At 41.8% G+C, this 17,362-nt stretch overlaps 1 protein-coding gene across 6 annotated transcripts in view; it reads left to right on the top strand.

Moving 5' to 3' along the window:
- The window catches only part of PTPRF (protein tyrosine phosphatase receptor type F), a 717,473-nt gene extending 713,878 nt beyond the window's left edge, over nt 1-3,595 (top strand). For all 6 annotated transcript variants that reach the window (XM_054979543.1, XM_054979542.1, XM_054979544.1 and 3 more), the window contains 2 exons: nt 367-502; nt 2,028-3,595. In XM_054979543.1, the coding sequence (XP_054835518.1) occupies nt 367-502; nt 2,028-2,096 (205 nt within the window). In that variant the 3' untranslated portion in view covers nt 2,097-3,595. The remainder of the gene's footprint in view (nt 1-366; nt 503-2,027) is intronic.
- Nucleotides 3,596-17,362: the final 13,767 nt, after the last annotated feature.

Here is a 17,362-nt window from a genome sequence, read left to right as displayed (position 1 = left end):
CCTGCAGGAGAATCAGGGCATTTTTCTAGTGCAGAAATAAAAAACAAGCCACTTTGCTTCAACTCCCTTAAAGTGTAGAATTAAAGAATCAAAGCAGTATGGGGCCAGAATCAATTAATAAAGCCGATCCAATCCTTACGGGTAGAATACGCAGAAAACCCAGTGTAAAGTTCCCCATGGGGAAGAGGCCCTAGTCTTGCTGTATTGAAGACTGGACAGCTCAGTATCTCACGAAACAAAGCACGCATGAGAATGATCGCTTGTACTGAGGGACTTCAACACGTGGAAGCACCTCATGGCTGCAATCTCTTGGGCTTTCTGCTCTTTGTGGGCAAACATTCACGTTCCTTTCTTCCTTGTGTGCAGTGCGGGGGTCGGCCGCACTGGAGTGTTCATCACATTAAGCATAGTACTGGAGCGCATGCGCTATGAGGGCGTGGTTGACATGTTCCAGACTGTGAAGACCCTAAGGACACAGCGACCAGCCATGGTACAGACAGAGGTACATCCATCTGCCAGACTGTATGCTGCATCATTCTTTCCATTGTGCTGGGCTGCTAGGGCTTTGCAGTTGACTTGGGTATGACTGGACCAAAGCTCCAACTCCACTTGCTTTCACTTTTGTGAAGGAGGAAGAGCTGTAATTAGGCTATATTTCATATAATACTATTATGCAAAAACCAGTTTGCCATGTCTTCTATGTCTTCACAGACATAGTTATAGCAGATAAATGGCAATCAATTATACAGCAGTAGCAAGCAAGCAAGCAATCAGCTATCACAGAAGATATCTGCAGTGCTTTCCACAGCCTGGAAGAGACTTAATAGAGGAAAATATTTGATTTGGTAAAGAGCTGTTCTAGTGGGACTTTATAGCTCCTTTGCTGTCAATATCCTCTCCTTGACTTATGTCCCACCCGGAAACAAAATGATAGCCCTAAAGAGTTTTCAGTGGGAATGTGGAAAAATATTGTGTTAGCATCAGTGGCTTTTTGAAGTATGTTCACATATTCTACAGTAGGCTTCTTCCTGGAGTGTTTTACTACTGCAAGAACTTCTGGAGCTTTTTTAAACACTGCAGGGAGTCTCATTCTTCCTACAGAAAATACTGCTGGGAAAGTAACTTTGGTAGTAGGGCATGTGAGACATTAGTTTTTCAAACCACACCATATTTGCTGACCACCAGGAGAAGTCGAACAGGCGAATATAATTGTAGTGTGCATGCACTTGAACAAGGTCAGACCCTGGCTATCACCTAGAACCTTGCTGCTGCCTACTTCAGCATGGAGGCAGCCTGAGTACCACCACAACTGGATATTATCAAAGTTGCGTTCCAACCAACTGCAGCCCTAACTGCAAATGTTCTCCCACTGCTGAAGATGAGCAGGAGGGAGAGGCTAGGAAAAGACAACAGGCTATCTGCTTCTTGATCAGAATTGAGTACAGGAACTGATCCATTACTGTTGCTTTTCCTGTAGCCAGCCAGAACAATCTGGTATATTGTAGGTCTCTTTGCCCAGTACAAGTAGCTGAATGGAGGGGGAAGGGAATGAAGGGACAGTGGGAAGGCTCTTTATCTTCTGTACTGCAAGTACTCTACCTCCATGCTGTAGCCAGTGTCCCAGGAAAGTAATATACTCTGAGACTACTGCTAGGGGTAATAGTATGCATGAAGAAATCCCAAGATTTTCAGTACTTGGGTTCCCAATATGGTGAAAAATCTACCTGATTGCTCTCCATTGTGGCTCAACTGGGGATAAAGTCCCAACTTGGCATTTCTCTTTGGCACTGATCCAGTGAACCAAAGGCCCTCCTGTCCAGAGCCTAGCCTATAACTGGCCAGCCATCTACTTTCACAGTAAAAAAGCAGGAAAATAATGGCTTTCTGGCAGTAGCTTCGGGGAGGGGGTTATGAAGTACAGTCTGCATGTTTACCGTTTAGTCTCTGTGGCATGATGGAAGTAGTGGGCTGCTCTGGCTTCTTTAGAGGCTTCATGCTGATTCTTTCTCCTCCTACTCCTTCTGCAGGACCAGTACCAGCTGTGCTACCGGGCTGCACTGGAGTACCTTGGCAGCTTTGATCACTATGCAACGTAACTAGGGCTTTCGGCCAGTTGCAGCAGGAATGTCCAAGAGCAGAGACGGGTCCTTCCCAGCCAGCCGCCCATTCGTTAGTCCTTCTGTGCAGATAATGCTGCTGCTGCTGCTGCCACTGCCGCTGCAACAGCCTCCCCCAAACAATCCAATTCTGACCACAGTATTTAGGAACATTGCCACAGCGCCAAAGGTGGGACCAGCTTCTAGAGTGTTTCCAGCCACCAGATGACTATCTCTTAATGCCCCCACTCCTCCTCCTCCTCTTCCTCCTCTTGATAGCATTTCATTGTGAGGGTCACTGGGTGGATGGAATGGGATCTTTTATATATGTAAAATAGTTAACTAGTCTTTTTATATCTTTTCTTTTTTTAATTTGTTTGCAAGTCTTAAAGTTTTGCTCAGGCAAAACAGGAGAAAGGAGGTGATGGGGTTTTAATTTCCTTTTGCTTCCCCCTCCCCCACTTCCTTTGGCTCCATCATGTTGGCACTGCCCATTTTCGGGCAGCTCCAGGTTAATGTTAATGGCTGACTCACAGCTCTGGGACCTCTCCATTCCCTCTTCAGTCCTCTATTCAGTTGCACAGAGCTGTAGCCAACCTAATTCCTAAAGCCTTCTTTTCCATAGGTCTGTCTGTTCAGTGGGACTTCAGCAGGTAGCAGATGCTTGGTCCTATTGACATATGTCCAGTGACCTCATATTTGTCAGAAGATCCCATGTGAACTTTCCATATTGGGGAGAGACCCACAGTTCTGGGATTCTCTCTTATTAAGATGGGGAATATTTTGTGACAGCCTTCTTACTTCCCTGACTTCCCAAGAGGGACCTGACCACAGACATACATTTATTTAATCCTTTTCATGCCAGTAGCATCCTGAGGCACTGTTGCCTAAGCAACTGTAGCCAGCCAAGTACGTCAGAGCATCTTACAAAGTGAAAGAGCACAACTATGGGAAGTCCAGCTTTCCTGCACACAAAACCCCAGAATGGGGATGCCTTGGTTATCGGGAGGGGCGGGGAGGGGAATGGGTTTTTTCAGGTACGGGAATCAGTTCTCAGAGGCTGGATGTAGCTATAATTTTTGTGATCCTGTAAACATTTAAAAATCATTAGAATACTGTATTTTCCACTACGACAGGATGATCTAATAAACCAATGTGGCAAGACTACTGGACTTAATTTAACAGTACTCTGTATTAATGCTCCTTATTATTTCATACTTGCACTAAAGGCAGGGATATCACAGCCTTCTCCCAGGTGCATAGTTCTATAAAGGTGGTGGAAAGGTCTCTAACTGTATTATCCAATGTATCCAAACTGCATTGAAATCAACAATCCCAGGTTGGTGATGATGGAGAGAACATTCATTTTTACCTTGTGGAAGCATAGTGCTGTAGGGGTCACTGTTGTATACAGTCTGTTTTCTATTTGTTAATAAAAATCTACAGCATCATTGCATAATTCTTGATGTTAATAAATTTGAATAATCAGGTTTCCTACATTTTGGCTTGGCTGTCTTGTTTATTTGACAATCAGTAGATTATCCCCATGCAAAGAAGTCTAAAGAACCAAAGTTGAGTGGAAGTGATTTCTACCTTTCCTTGCAGCAGAACACAGAATTGGAATAAGAAAAAAGTTCTTTGAATGAGACAATCTCTTGTTGTGGCCACTCACATGAGAAGAATTAGAGGGTGGGGCTGTACTAGACTAGACAGGCCTGGAATTGTACCAGCAGTGATCATTCAGCTACTCAAACAGCTCTCCCTATATTGGTGCTGTTTACCTTCAGGACTCTGCTGTTGCTAAGATAGCAATGAAAGACTGCCATATCAACATGTTTCATATGGGTCAGGTGGTTGACTGCTTCTTGTCATGAAACTCCGCTTCCCAATGAGAAATGCATGACATTCCTTGAGACACCTCCCACACTCTGTTGTGTGTAAAAGTGTGTGAAATGGATATATACTCAAGTAACGTAGAACTTTCCTCACTCTAAGTAACCACTACTACCCTCCCCAAATCAGGAATAATGCAAAACAAGCAGAGGACCTGAGAGGAAGGGGGAATCCCATCCTTCCCTCCTGGCCCTCTTTCTCATGCTCTTTGCCTCCCACTTTTACCCACCGACCCACCCTCTGTTGCCCTCCTGATGGTTCCTGCTCCCCCTCCCTCCCTCCTTGATGGCTTCTCTGCCTTTGGTTCTGTTTCTCCCATCCCATCCCAGTTGCCACTTTCTTCTGGCTCTCCTCATCTCCTCACAACCCCCCTCCCCTCTTTGATCCTTGAGTCCAGCTTCTAGCCCCCTTTACCTCCAAATGGTATTAAATAACCACAAAACAGTTTTGAAGATACTGAACTCTCACAGGACTGCATTGTTTGATCTCGGCTGCCTTCCTGAATTGACTAGGCAAATCCAAATGGTGTCCAAAAACTCATGTGAAGTGAAGAAGGAAGGAAAAATACTTATAAAAGAATAGTTTACGGTAGAAACAGGACTGGTACTGAATGGGATTTCCTTCCACTTAAAGACATAGTAGACTCTTGTCTGTGCAGATGGGAATTACCAGGTTGTTATGAGGAATGTAGCATCGTATTAAGTGAAATGTGGATCTTCCATTCTAAATCAAGTTGCTGCAGGCTGCAAAAAAAGGAACAACTGACCAGTGCAGAAGATTTCTTTTGGGAGGTAACCATGGATGACTGAGGTTTCAGTCCCACCAGACTAATTTTAGCAATTAAACACTGTTTCTCCACCTCTCCTCAGTCAGCTGAACATAACTAATCCTCCTGGCTCCTCATACAGTACTAACAGATAATCTGCTTGTCCTTTGTTTTTCACTACATTATCCCAGAAACAGGACCCTATTTCAAATGAGACTTTACTACCCAAATGCTTGCGTGTACCTATCCTGACAAGAAATACCCCCCTTCATTCATCTATGGTTTACCATTTTCCTCTTTGGCAAATCAGTGGTTGCAGCTGATAAATCTAATTGCTGAAATATTTATGATAACACTCCCAATGCAGTTTCATTGCTGTGCTTCTGCTAATGCAATGGCACCTGCCTTCACGAGCAGGATCATATTACTGACAGGTTAAATGAAAACACTAAAAAGAAATTTATGATGAAAACAAAAAAATGAATTGCAAATAAATCTACAACCATTCTATTAAAGAAGGTAAGGGAATGGATGGCAGGATTCAAACCCTTGATCTGATTACTTTCAAAGATTGTAATCAGAAATGGACAAATGAAGCATTCTTGACTTCAAAATGCTGTTAAAGCCACTGCTACTTTTCAACACTAGCACTATAGAAGTTGATGTCCAGATCACAGAGACAAGCTGGCTTGCAATCTCTAGGGTTTGCATTGCAGGATGCCTGTCAAAATACTGAGGCATGATTTTTAAAAGGTGAGCCTGGGATTTTGCCTAATAAAAACTTCATATGCCACTTAAAGGCAAAAAGCTAATAGACACTGGTGATTCACTAAAGCTACAGAATCTCTGATCGTGCTTCCTTGGCCCATAGTAAAATTTTGCATACATATATACTGTCCAACAAAACTGTCTACCTTTGTCACATGGATATGACTTGTGTTGAATATATGCTTTGCCTTAAACGTTTTAGTTGGCCAATCATTCCCTGCAAGTATGAAGAATAATGGTGTCATGTGAACATTCTGGTTGATGGAAGATCTTTGGTAGGCAAGTTGTCTTCATTGAATAAGTTTCCCCAGAAATAACCACAATAAATTGGAGATGGGGGGTGGAGTGTCATGTGGGGCCCTTTCAAAGTATGTTTTTCAGTCTTTTAACATTATTCATGCTGAAAAGTCTGTTCTTCATGAAACAAAGAATATTTTTCCCCGGTGCTTGAAATTTGGAACAAACGAACTATCTAGTAAGTAGTACAATCAAGTCAAAATTGCACAAAATGTGATATAGCAGTTTGAAATATTTCATTGTCACTACTAGGGGTGTGCACCTGAAAAAGATTCAGGTTTCTCACTTCAGGTTTACCCGAAGCAGAAAAACAATTCAAAATAACCTGAATCCCAAAGTGGCTCAGCTGTTTAAATCGCTTCAATATGCTCCGTAAAGATTCGAGAATCTTTACGGAGCACACCAAAGCTTAAAGCAAGCCTTTTCTTCCAAGCAGCACAAAAAGGGTGGCTTTAAACTCCCTGCTGCTTTCTTTACCTGATGGGCGGGGAAGGAGGCTCCACCTCCCATTGGGTAAAGAAAGTGGCAGGGCGTTTGAAAGCCATCCTTTTCATGCCACTTGCAAGCGTGCAAGTGGCACAAAAAGGGTGGCTTTCAAACTTCTCACCCCACCACTTTTTCCCCCAATGAGAGGAGGAGGAGGGAAAGAAGCTGCTGGTCAAAAAGTTTGAAAGCACTTTACTTGCTGTTTGCAATGCAAACAGCTAGAAAAGTGCTGCAGGCGCGGCTGCTGCTGCTTTTCCCGAAGCTTCCCAAAGCAATATGAATCGCTTTGGAAAACTTTGCTTCGGGATTCCTGAATCAGGTCAGCAATGCTGGGGCCGATTTGGGATTCCAAAATCTTTCCACATCGGGCCCAGTTTGGGTTAAAAACCCAAATCAGAAACCCGAAGCGTGCATCCCTAGTCACTACTTGCATGTCCTGCAAAAGATTTTTCCCACCTATAGTGTAACTGCTCCTTTTCTGGTTTAGATTTAATTTTTTTAAATCAAGTATATATCTTTAGATCATGTGTTTGATGGAAATGCTAGGTTTATTCTTAAAATTTAATTGTTGTAAATCACTTTGGGCCTCGTTTGAGGGAGAGGGGGTATAAAAATCTAATAAATAAAATTTAGAGATGGCACACTGACTATTTTAATCAATGAGAACTAAAGGGGCCTATATCTAACAGCAGAGCACATTAGCAGTACTGGATTGGTAGCGGGAGGTGGGTATGTTTGATATGCTCTTCATTTATAGTCTGATCTAGTATGTATGCCACCCTTTGCTAGGAAAGTGTAAACGGAAAGCATACACAATTTAACCTTAGTGGCTCAGAGTCCAATCCTGTTCATATGTGTGGGGATTGTGGGGATGATTTTTTTTCGTAGTTGGGGGAAGCTTTTTTAAAAACTAATAACTTACAAGGAACATGACAAGAGGAAAATAAATTATACAGGATAGTTTCCTTGTAAAATTTTGCTTTGTAAGTCTAAAACAAGTAGAACTTAACATATAGTTTCCCCCTTCTTCTACATATTACATGTGTACACTCCCCACACTTTCCCCCTATGCATATTGTTGAAAGTTGCTTGGATATGTTCTGTTCTGTTTATTGTTTAATTTTTTAAACAAGGAAAATAAATGCAAAAGAACTGTAGTTGAAAAAGAGAAATGTTTATTGATCCAAAATTTAACTGAATAACTTGGGATTTTTGTTGTTTTTAAATGACGTTTAAATTGTAAGGATTTTATAGAAACTTCGCTCTTTCCTTTGATACAATCAGAACAAGATTAGCATAGCTGTATCAGACAAATGTCCATCTTATGTCAGCATCCTGTTTCCCACAGTGACCACCCAGAAGTCTCTGGGAAATCCACAAGAAAGGCATGCAGACTACCATCTTCCCACACTGTTAACTCCATTCCCACAACTATTATTGGGGTTGCACTGCCTTTAAACACCCTGCCACCCATCCTAAACCTCTTTTCACAAGTTCAGGGCTTCCCAAGCAGGTAAAGGCTGGTCACCAGATGCCACCTGTCTAGCCTCCAATTTAGCAGGCAGACAGTCCTGACCCAAATCCTTACAGGCTTCCCTTTCTCCTCTTCCAGAGGCTCCTCCAGACAGGCAGTCCATTCTCTGTATTTACTTCCCCTCACCCAGCTACTGCCCAGGGCTGTTAGGGAAAGGGATGGTACACTACTCCCAAAGACATTGCAAGAATCAATAAGGGTTACAGTGGACATTGTTGGAAATGTCAGAGCATGAATACAACATTTTATCATATGTGGTAGACCTGCAAGAAAACGTGAAGATATTGGATAAAGATACATGAAGAGATGCAAAAGATCCTTAAACTTAGATTTGAATTAAATCCAAAAAGTATGCTCTTAAATATCTTACTAACTAATGTTAGAAAAGAGCAGGCACATCTTTTCCATTACATTGTGACAGCAGCAAGAGTACTATTTGCAGCAAAAGGGAAAACAGATATCTGCCCTGATGTGTTAGAGTGGAGACATAATAAGATTTATGAATGAGCATCAATGGCTAAATTGACTGCCTATTTACATAATAGACCGATGGCTGGATTTTGGGGGAAATGGAAGGACATTTTAATTATTTAGGCAGAAATTGATTGATATAAAAGTTTGCATAGCTAAAACTAACCAAGGAGAGGGAAGGAGAAATATGATGTATCTATGCTTAGAATATTTTTTTTGTTTATTGAATGTTTATTTTTTTGTTTATTTTGTTTATTAAATGTAAGTTTAAATGTATTACTTGTTTAACTTTTAAAACCGTTCTATATGTACAGTTCTTACAAGATTGTATGTCTCAACACAATTTCCAATCTAGTATCCATATAATTTTTATTAGCACTTCTTATTTTTACATCTTATCTTTTTAAATAAAATTTTATTTTAAAAAAATGTTTAAAAGAACATAGGAGTGAATGGTTTTAAAATCAAAAATATAATGGAGTTAAACATGGAATGTTTTGATGTAACAGAACAGGATTAACTGCCAGCTATCTCTCACCAGCTATCTCTCAGCAGCTTCCCTCAGCAGCTCCAAAAGTCTTCTCTCTCAGCCTCTCACTCTCTCCAACAAGTCCAACTGTCCCTGGCTCAGGATTGCACCCCCTCCTATTGGTTGGCTTCTTAGGAGAGGTGGAGCTGGACTGTCCATCACTGTCATTAACAGATCATCCATTACCAAGCCCTTTTTAAAAATCATCAATGCTAATAACCAGCAGTACATATTGAGGCAACGAATTACACAAATTAATGATGGGTTGGGTAAAGAATTACTTTCCTTTGTCAGCAATCTTCTGCCTATCAGCTTCAAGGGGCGATTCCAAGTGGTGAAGTATTATGAGGGATGGAACAGTCTCTCAACACCATCAAGTCTCCCCTTGGTGATTTTTGACTAAAGAAAAAAAATCCAAAACTATCTTTTCTTTCCTTGTAACAAAAATGTTTTATTTCTTGATCATTTTGTGTTCATTTCTGTTCTACTGAACTGCTTAGAACAAAAAAAAATAGGAGGAAAGAAAGGGGAAGATGCACATTCAAGATGCATTTACTCATCATTTGCCTGAGCAGACAGGCGAAATCTCAGATTTTTGTCAGTATTCATGATAATCACAAAACACTCTAAAAAGACTGGGTTCATGTTTAGCCAAAAGCAAAACTAGGAAAGATTATTATTATTCAAGCCTTAACAGCACAGAAGAACAAAAAGAGCTGTGGCTCAGATCACTGGTTCATGTAGCCCAGCAAACTGCTTCATACTAGAACTTCCAGAGCCCCTGGGGGGGGGATCCCCCACTCTCAGCCTCTGCCCCAGGCCTCCCAGTCACACTCCAGGCACGGTGCTATAGGATCACTCCCAGGAATGATGTCATCGTGCAGGTCCCAGGAGCGCTCCTGCAGTATGTACTTGGCTGATTTGGGCTCCAATGCAAAGCACAGGAGTGCTCCCGGGGGACTGTGCAATGACATCATTCCCAGAAGTGACATCATCACTCAGCACTGGGTTTGCACACACACGGAGAGTAAGAAGGTGAGTACCAGGTCCCCCCTTTTCCCACCATGGCGTAAGGGGACCTGGCAGCCCTACTTCACACAAGAGGGCCAACAAACGAGGATTAGAAGCCAAGGCATTCCCCTGATGTTGCTTCCTAGCACCTAGTATTTAGAGGTCTGAATGTGGAGATTCCCTTTAGTCCTTGTAGCTAGTAGCCACCTGTATAGACATCTCCTTCATGAATCTGTCAAATCTCTTTTTAAAGCCATCTATGGCCATCACTACCTCCTCTGGGAGTTATTTCCATAATTTAATTCCTCATTGTCTGAAGTAGCATTTCCTTTTGTCTGATCTAAATCTGATGCTCATCAACTTCATTGAGATACATCCAAGTTCTAATATTATTCCACCCTATGTATAATTTTATAAACCTCTATCATGTCCCTCCTTAGACTTAGATTAGTCTAACCACAAGATTACCACAGTATGGATTAGCCATTAGCAGAAAGAGAACTTCTAAATCAAATGCAGCTGAGGAAAAGAAAAAAATTTGCTGTTGTATTTACCTATTTTTCTAACGGGATTCCTGAATCTAATAGGATTCAAAACTTTTAACCAGTTCTTTCAATGAAAGTTCCACCCCAACAGTGGTAGGGAGAACTTCCCCATCCAGTAGAGACATCTTACCAGCCACTTCTGTCTTACCTGGATTACGTTTCAGTTTATTTTCCCACAGCCATTCGACCACTGTATTCAGGCACTAGCTAAGCACAGAGATGGGAGTTCCTAGCAATTTAGAGCTAAACCACTCGAGATAAATTACACAAGGACGCTCAAGTGAAGGGAGACACAATGTTAGCTGGGAAGCGTAGTCTGAATTTCACCTCTCTCTACAGAGCCAGCTAGATCTCTCCTCAGAGAGTTTGTTGATAATTGACAGAGCCTTTGGGGAGGCAAAGAGGAAATTAGCAAACCCTCTGAAGAGCAATCTTTGCCAGCTCTGTAGAGAGGTGAAATTAACAAACCCTCTGAGGCATGATCTAGCTGGCTCTGTAGACAGAGGTGAAATTCAAACTACACTTCCCAACTAACATTGCATCTCCCTTCACTTGTGTCCTCGTGTAACTTGTCTCATGTGGTTTAGCTCTTAATCAGCAATCGAGTCAAGGTGATACAGAACTCGGTGTCACCAGCATATTGATGCATATTGATAACACCTTGTTTGGAATTATATATGACTTTATTCAGGGGCCTCTTACAGATATGGGGAAAGAAGGGAATCCTCACTGTGAATACAAGAGTTTCTGCATTTTTCGATTATTACTCTTCAAATACAGCCTATTAAAAAGGGTATAAACCATTTTAATACTGTCCCATCTTGATTCACCTCCTCTTTTAGGCACTTCAGCAATATGATATAGCCAAAAGATTTAATAAAAGTAGTAGGGAAGCATTCTCCTCATCCATTTGTCTACAAAGATTATCTGGTGGTGCTTCAAATGTCTGCATCTCAAAGCTAGACCCAGAGCCTGACTGAAAAGGACCATGGGCAGCTGTGCCATCCAAGTAAATGCAGATTTGTTCTGCTACCATTTGTACAATAATTTTTCCCACAAAAGGAGGATTTGACATAGATCTAAAGCTGACTAAAAGACTGCTTATCTGGCTCTTTTAGGGACCTCAGGGGGGGAAAACCCTCTAATAAAGAAACATTCAAAGTTTTTAGCTCATTACCTCACTACAAGTCTATAAGTCACAAAGGGAATGGGTCTTCGCTACAAGTGGTGGCTTTCACACTCCCTAGGATCTTGTCAACATAGCTCAGGGAAATTAAACTGAATTGATCCAAGCAATTGAGATTAGACAGTGCTATAGGTGCCCTAATGCCTGACCACTGATTAAATTAGTGTCTAATTCAGAGCAGATCTGAGAGATTGTGTCAGCAAAGAATCATGCAAAAAATATCACAGATAAATGTCAAACATTTACAGACTCACTCCAAGGAGTAATCGATTGCTGAATTAATCTAAATAATTGTACTAGATGCATTTCAGCTGACACAATGGAAAAGACAAGTAACATTTGTTTGCCACTATCACCACCACCTCATAGGTTTTATAATGGGCTGTAAACAGTGTTTTGTCAGATTCAGCCAGACTTTGCCATCACTATCGGTGTAGATGTCTGCCAGCCCTTTTTAAAGCATCCGGCTTTACAGTTAACCAAAGAAGTGGGACTGTCTCTCCCCATATATTCCCTGGAGGATTCTCCGATCGGGAGGAAAACAGCTATTAGTGGTCCCTGGTCCCAAGGAGGCCCGCCTGGCCACGACAAGATCCAGGGTCCTTTCTCGGTCCTGGCTCCTACCTGGTAGAATGCTCTGTCTACTGAGATCAGGGCCTGGCAGGATTTATTGTCTTTCTGCTGGGCCTGCAAGACAGAGTTGTTCCGCCAGGCTCATGGCGAAGGTTGGGCCTCTGCCAGATGTGGGGGAAGGAAATTTAACCCCCACCCTGTGAAAAACTGTTCACTGCAGTATGCATGCGAAATATAAGTCTTCCTGATGTTGCCGCCGCACAATACAAAATGTTGCTGTTTAAATGGTATTTTAATATTTAATATTTATACAGATGTAATGTTTTAAATTGGTTTTAAATGTTGTTAGCCCCCCTGAGCCTGCTTGCGGGGAGGGCGGGATATAAATATGACTGAGAGATCTCTGTCTTTTGGTGCTACACCTCTGAAGATGCCAGCCACAGCTGCTGGCGAAACATCAGGAACTACAATGCCAAGACCACGGCAATACAGCCCGGAAAACCCACAACAGACAATACTTCGACAATACAATTAATTAATTAATTGAATAAATCAAGCAAGCAAGCAAGTTATGGATCTAAGCAGCAGAGGACATCCTAAGAAAACAAAAGAAATTACTGTGCTTAGCATCCCATTCTATTTTCTGCTTCAGAGTTTCCCCTAGCTTCCAGAAAAATATTACATAGCCATTTGTTTCCAAAGTTGATGTGCTCACAACTGCATGAGCAGTGCATGCTTGGTGATGGAGATACGCATGTATGGAAGAACGTCTGCTATTAGTCCTCTGGCTCCCTCACCCAGCAGCATGATTTGCAGTGTGCATGTCCTCTTCCTGTTTGTTCACCTCCATCCTCTGTCCTCCTTCACTCAACCCCGCTTACCTCCTCTCCCTCCTTTTCCCCAACACCCATAAGCAGTCTATCTCCTCAGACTGCAAGCCCTGACTTCTGAGTCTCTTGTGGACTTAGGGACAGCACTGAGGATTTTATTTATTTATTTATTTATTTATTTATTTATTTATTTATTTATTTATTTATTTATTTATTTATTTATTTATTTATTTATTTATTTATTTATTTATATACCGCCCATCCCCAGGGGCTCTGGGCAGTGAACAGTTAAAATCGATAAAAACAAATACTAAAATCAATATACAAATAATAAAACAAATTAACAAGGGTAGCATAGAAGCACTGGGCACTCGACTATCCACTAGTCATCTACATTTGTTCTGTATGCTTTCATAGGATTGCCACAGGTTAGGATTACCAATATCTTGAATGTTTTTATAATAATAACAACATTCGATTTATATACCACCCTTCAGGATGACTTTACATCCACTCCGAGCGGTTTACAAAGTATGCCATTATTATCCCCACAACAAAACACCCTGTGAGGTGGGTGGGGCTGAGAGAGCTAGAAGCTGTGACTGACCCAAGGTCACCCAGCTGGCTTCAAGCGGAGGAGTAGGGAATCAAAACCGGCTCTCCAACTGGCTCTTAAATAGACCTGATAAAATCATGAATGGATCCATCAATAACCCTTAACAAAATGTAGTTTCAGTGTTACATGAGCATCTTGATTGCCTTTACAGCAGTAAGTGTGCCACTGAGAATAGAAGAGTCCGGGGCAACATGTGCTTCACAATGGCTATGAGGATGACACACAGCATCAGCAGAGCCTTGGAGAGGTAGTACAATGGCAGAGTGTCACTGGAGCAAGGCACGGCTAAAGTTACACTGCAGTGGGTTTGGGGTGGGAGTAATGACATGGCTTGAGGGGCTGTTATGCCACCCGGCCACATCTCCTTTCCTTGCACTTGGGCTGGAAGGAGGAGGAGGAACCAGGGAGCCACACCAGGAGGCAGGGCCAGGCAACCCAAAAAGAGGACAGAGAAGCAAAGAAAAGAAAAGAGGTGGGAAAGATAACCTCAGAAGGTTAAGGAACTTGGCATTGCCAGCCGCAGGCCCAGTGCCAGAAGTCCCCTAGAGTTGGTAATTAATCCAGAACATTGTCAATACTGGTGTGGAATAGGAAGGAGCCTTAGATGATGTAAGCTGAGCACCCAATAAGAGAAACAGTTAATTGGCTATTTCCTCAGTGGTGAGGAAATAATTCAACATGCCCTCCCCCAGACAAAGAGTTATGTGTTTTTTAAAATTAATTTTCCACCTGCAAAACAACCACCACTTCCACACATGTACATGTTCACAAAAAATCTGTCATCGTTTGGTGGCTGACTGGCTGGTTAAGTTTCCTAACTACTGCCTTCCTGCATCATTTATGCTACATTCATCATTTATGCTACAATATAATAAATGTGATAGCTAAATGATGGCGTCAACTGTAGCTAATGGGGTTGTTGTATTTGTGGTGCATGTTGTTCCTATTTGTCAATTGAACCTCAGATGGATGGGTGCCACAGCACAGGGGACATGGCATGCCTTCTGTTCTGCATCTTGGAGGGTTGTTTGCATACCTGACAATTGTTCTGTGGTTCGATGTTGACTCTTAATCCTGCTTGTAAACCTGAATCCTCAAATAGGTAGAAACCAGAGAAAGAGTTTCTATAGACTTCCACCAACTTCTCTACCATTCAGAGGCTTATAATGGTAATAAAATTAGGGCACATTAAGCTTTCCTGGCAAGGAAATGCTGGATAAGCAGCGTTTATGTGCCTTTTGGAACTGTTCTTTGTGGATTCAAAGATTTTTATTTCTAAAGCTGGATACTATTTTGGAAGATATAAGAGGTACCTTTTTAAATATATAATGCTTTGTTAACCTACTAGATACCAGTCCTTACTATACAAGTAAAAATATGTGATTATTCTGTAGGAAGACATTTATCTCTGGTTGGTGAATCCTGGTCCCCACTGACTTTTCAGGATTACCAACATTTCACCTAAGGGAGTCTTGGGATCTATCTTCGATTTGGAGGATGTCCCTCCCATGGTACCAGGCCTAAAATGAACATCTTTATAGCAACAACTTCACAGCTACTTTCTACAACCCTTTCTACTGAACAGAAATGGAATCTCTCCAACTAGCCTTCAAACAAACAGTATTTCATCCATAATCCCAATAACCCAAACACCATGTCACCCAAAACAAACACAAACCCCATTAATTTCAGTTGTTACCTGGTCTGCCAACCTCAAACAATGTGCCACTGAATTTGGGGTCATCTGAGCTGCCAAGCCTCAGGAGTTTGAGGTGGAGAAGACAAGACAGGAGGGAGAAGACCTGAGGTACTTGAATTCCGCATTCTCTGCCTGGATCCCGTTATCATTCGCCACTGAAAGGGGGCTCTCCAGATCAGAATCATGGCACCAATAACGTTAGGGGATTTTTCCAAGAAACTCAATTTTGGAATTAACTCTGGCCTGAAGCTGATCTGGAAGAGCAAGAGAATCACCCAAGGTTACTTGTTAGTAAATCAAGCAAGCTTTATTCTGAATGATCATTCGATGCAAGCAAGACAAAGCTAACTTGCATAAACAAGGAACAAGCTCTCTCACTTTTATACAGAGTAACAAACTACTCTAAGCCCCATTGTTTAGGAATCGTTAAGTTGTAAACTGTGCCCTTTCTCTGCCTGTTAATACTTTTCTCCTAAATACTCCTAAGGAGGTGTCAAGCTGGCACCATCAGTGCCATCCTGTATTCCAACAAGAGAGAGAGAGAGGACATCTATTGTAAAGAACATCTCCTGCTGTAAAACAAGGTCGCCTAAGGTTCAAACAGTCAAGCATGTAGAACTGTCAGAAGAGCCAATTTGGGCTCATCCATAAACCTTGCAACAAGAGAGCAGAAAAGCAGTCTAGCTAATCTAGTATTTCTAGAGCCTAAATTTTTCTCTAACAATTATAACTGCACCGAAGGCTCTTAAAATGTCCTGCTTGTTGTAATTTAATGTTTACTATAGCTTTGAACTTTACAGTGAATCTTGCCTGTCATTCCCACCTTGCTAAAACCTGAAATGGTGTCTCTGTGGTTGGCAGATCATCTTCTACCTCTTGAACAGTAAGACCTGGCTCTGTTGATATCTGGAAACAACCGATCTGCCTTTCCAAGCCCTTCCCAAGTCTTCCATTAACTCTGAATAATTAATTTCTAACCAGCTCTTTCCCCAGCTCCCCCCGCCAAACCATTTTCTAAAACTGGACAATGCATTTGGTGTTTCAACTCAGTTTCCTCCAGTGCTTGCAAAATAGCTTTCTAGGTGTTAAGTGAGCTTTGTGTATATCTGGAATAGTTATGGAATTATAAAACTGGGAGGAATCAAATGGCCGTTTATTCAACCCTCTTTCCCCTGCAGCACCCATGTGACAAACCTTCGAAGAGCAAACTATGCAACTTAGGAAAATAGTGTGTCATAGAAGATCACTGTAGAGCAAATAGTTGTGAAGCAGCAATCAAGGACAACTGCACAGACACACCCAAGATAATATGTACACTATATACTAATATTGGTTTTATGTTATGGCTTGTCCAAAGACTCCTGCAGCCTCTAATCATGCTCCCTGGTAAGTCACTCCCACTTCCATAAACTTGCAACAGAAGAAGTTTTAAAACAACTTGCAACTGCAATAGATATCTGTTGATCTGTTAGGCTATCGATTAGAAAAACAGCAGTAGCCTGGACAAAGATGTACAAGAACATCATTTGAAACAAGAATCTAGGTTTTGAGAAGAGAGAGGGGCCAGTAGATGAGGGTTCCGCAATATGCAGCTGAATAAGGGGATCCCAGGTGCTGGGATATATTCTGAAGATGCCTGTCTTAAACTTCCAAGCCTTAGCAAGGTGAACTCAGTTCAAGTAATACCCCAGAAAAGGAAAACCACCATGCTCCGCCATTAGCTGTGAGACATGAACTTTGCTGCCTTCAGTTGCTAGAGTAACCAAGAGGAACAGAAACAGAAGTCAAGCTGCTCCGATTAATGCAATTTAATGTCCCTACTCAGTAAGTTATTGTGTAGCATCTGCACCGTCGAGGCACTTCTTCAGCAGACTCTCAACAATGACAACATCACCCACAGAAGCCAGTGAAAAAACTCCAAGGACACCTGCAAAATGAGTGTCTGGCTCAGGTTATCAATCCTATTTTAAGCAAAAGGTTGTGTGCTTTTTCTACATCTTGAGCTGTACTTGTGCATTGCACCTTTATATATGTGTAAGATGTGGGGAATTTCTTGCATCAC

The sequence above is a fragment of the Eublepharis macularius genome, chromosome 5, assembly GCF_028583425.1.
Source record: "Eublepharis macularius isolate TG4126 chromosome 5, MPM_Emac_v1.0, whole genome shotgun sequence".
In the NCBI taxonomy this organism is placed as follows: Eukaryota; Metazoa; Chordata; class Lepidosauria; order Squamata; family Eublepharidae; genus Eublepharis; species Eublepharis macularius.
The sequence above is the reverse complement of the archived record's forward strand: the minus strand, read 5'-3'. Positions and strand labels throughout refer to the sequence as shown.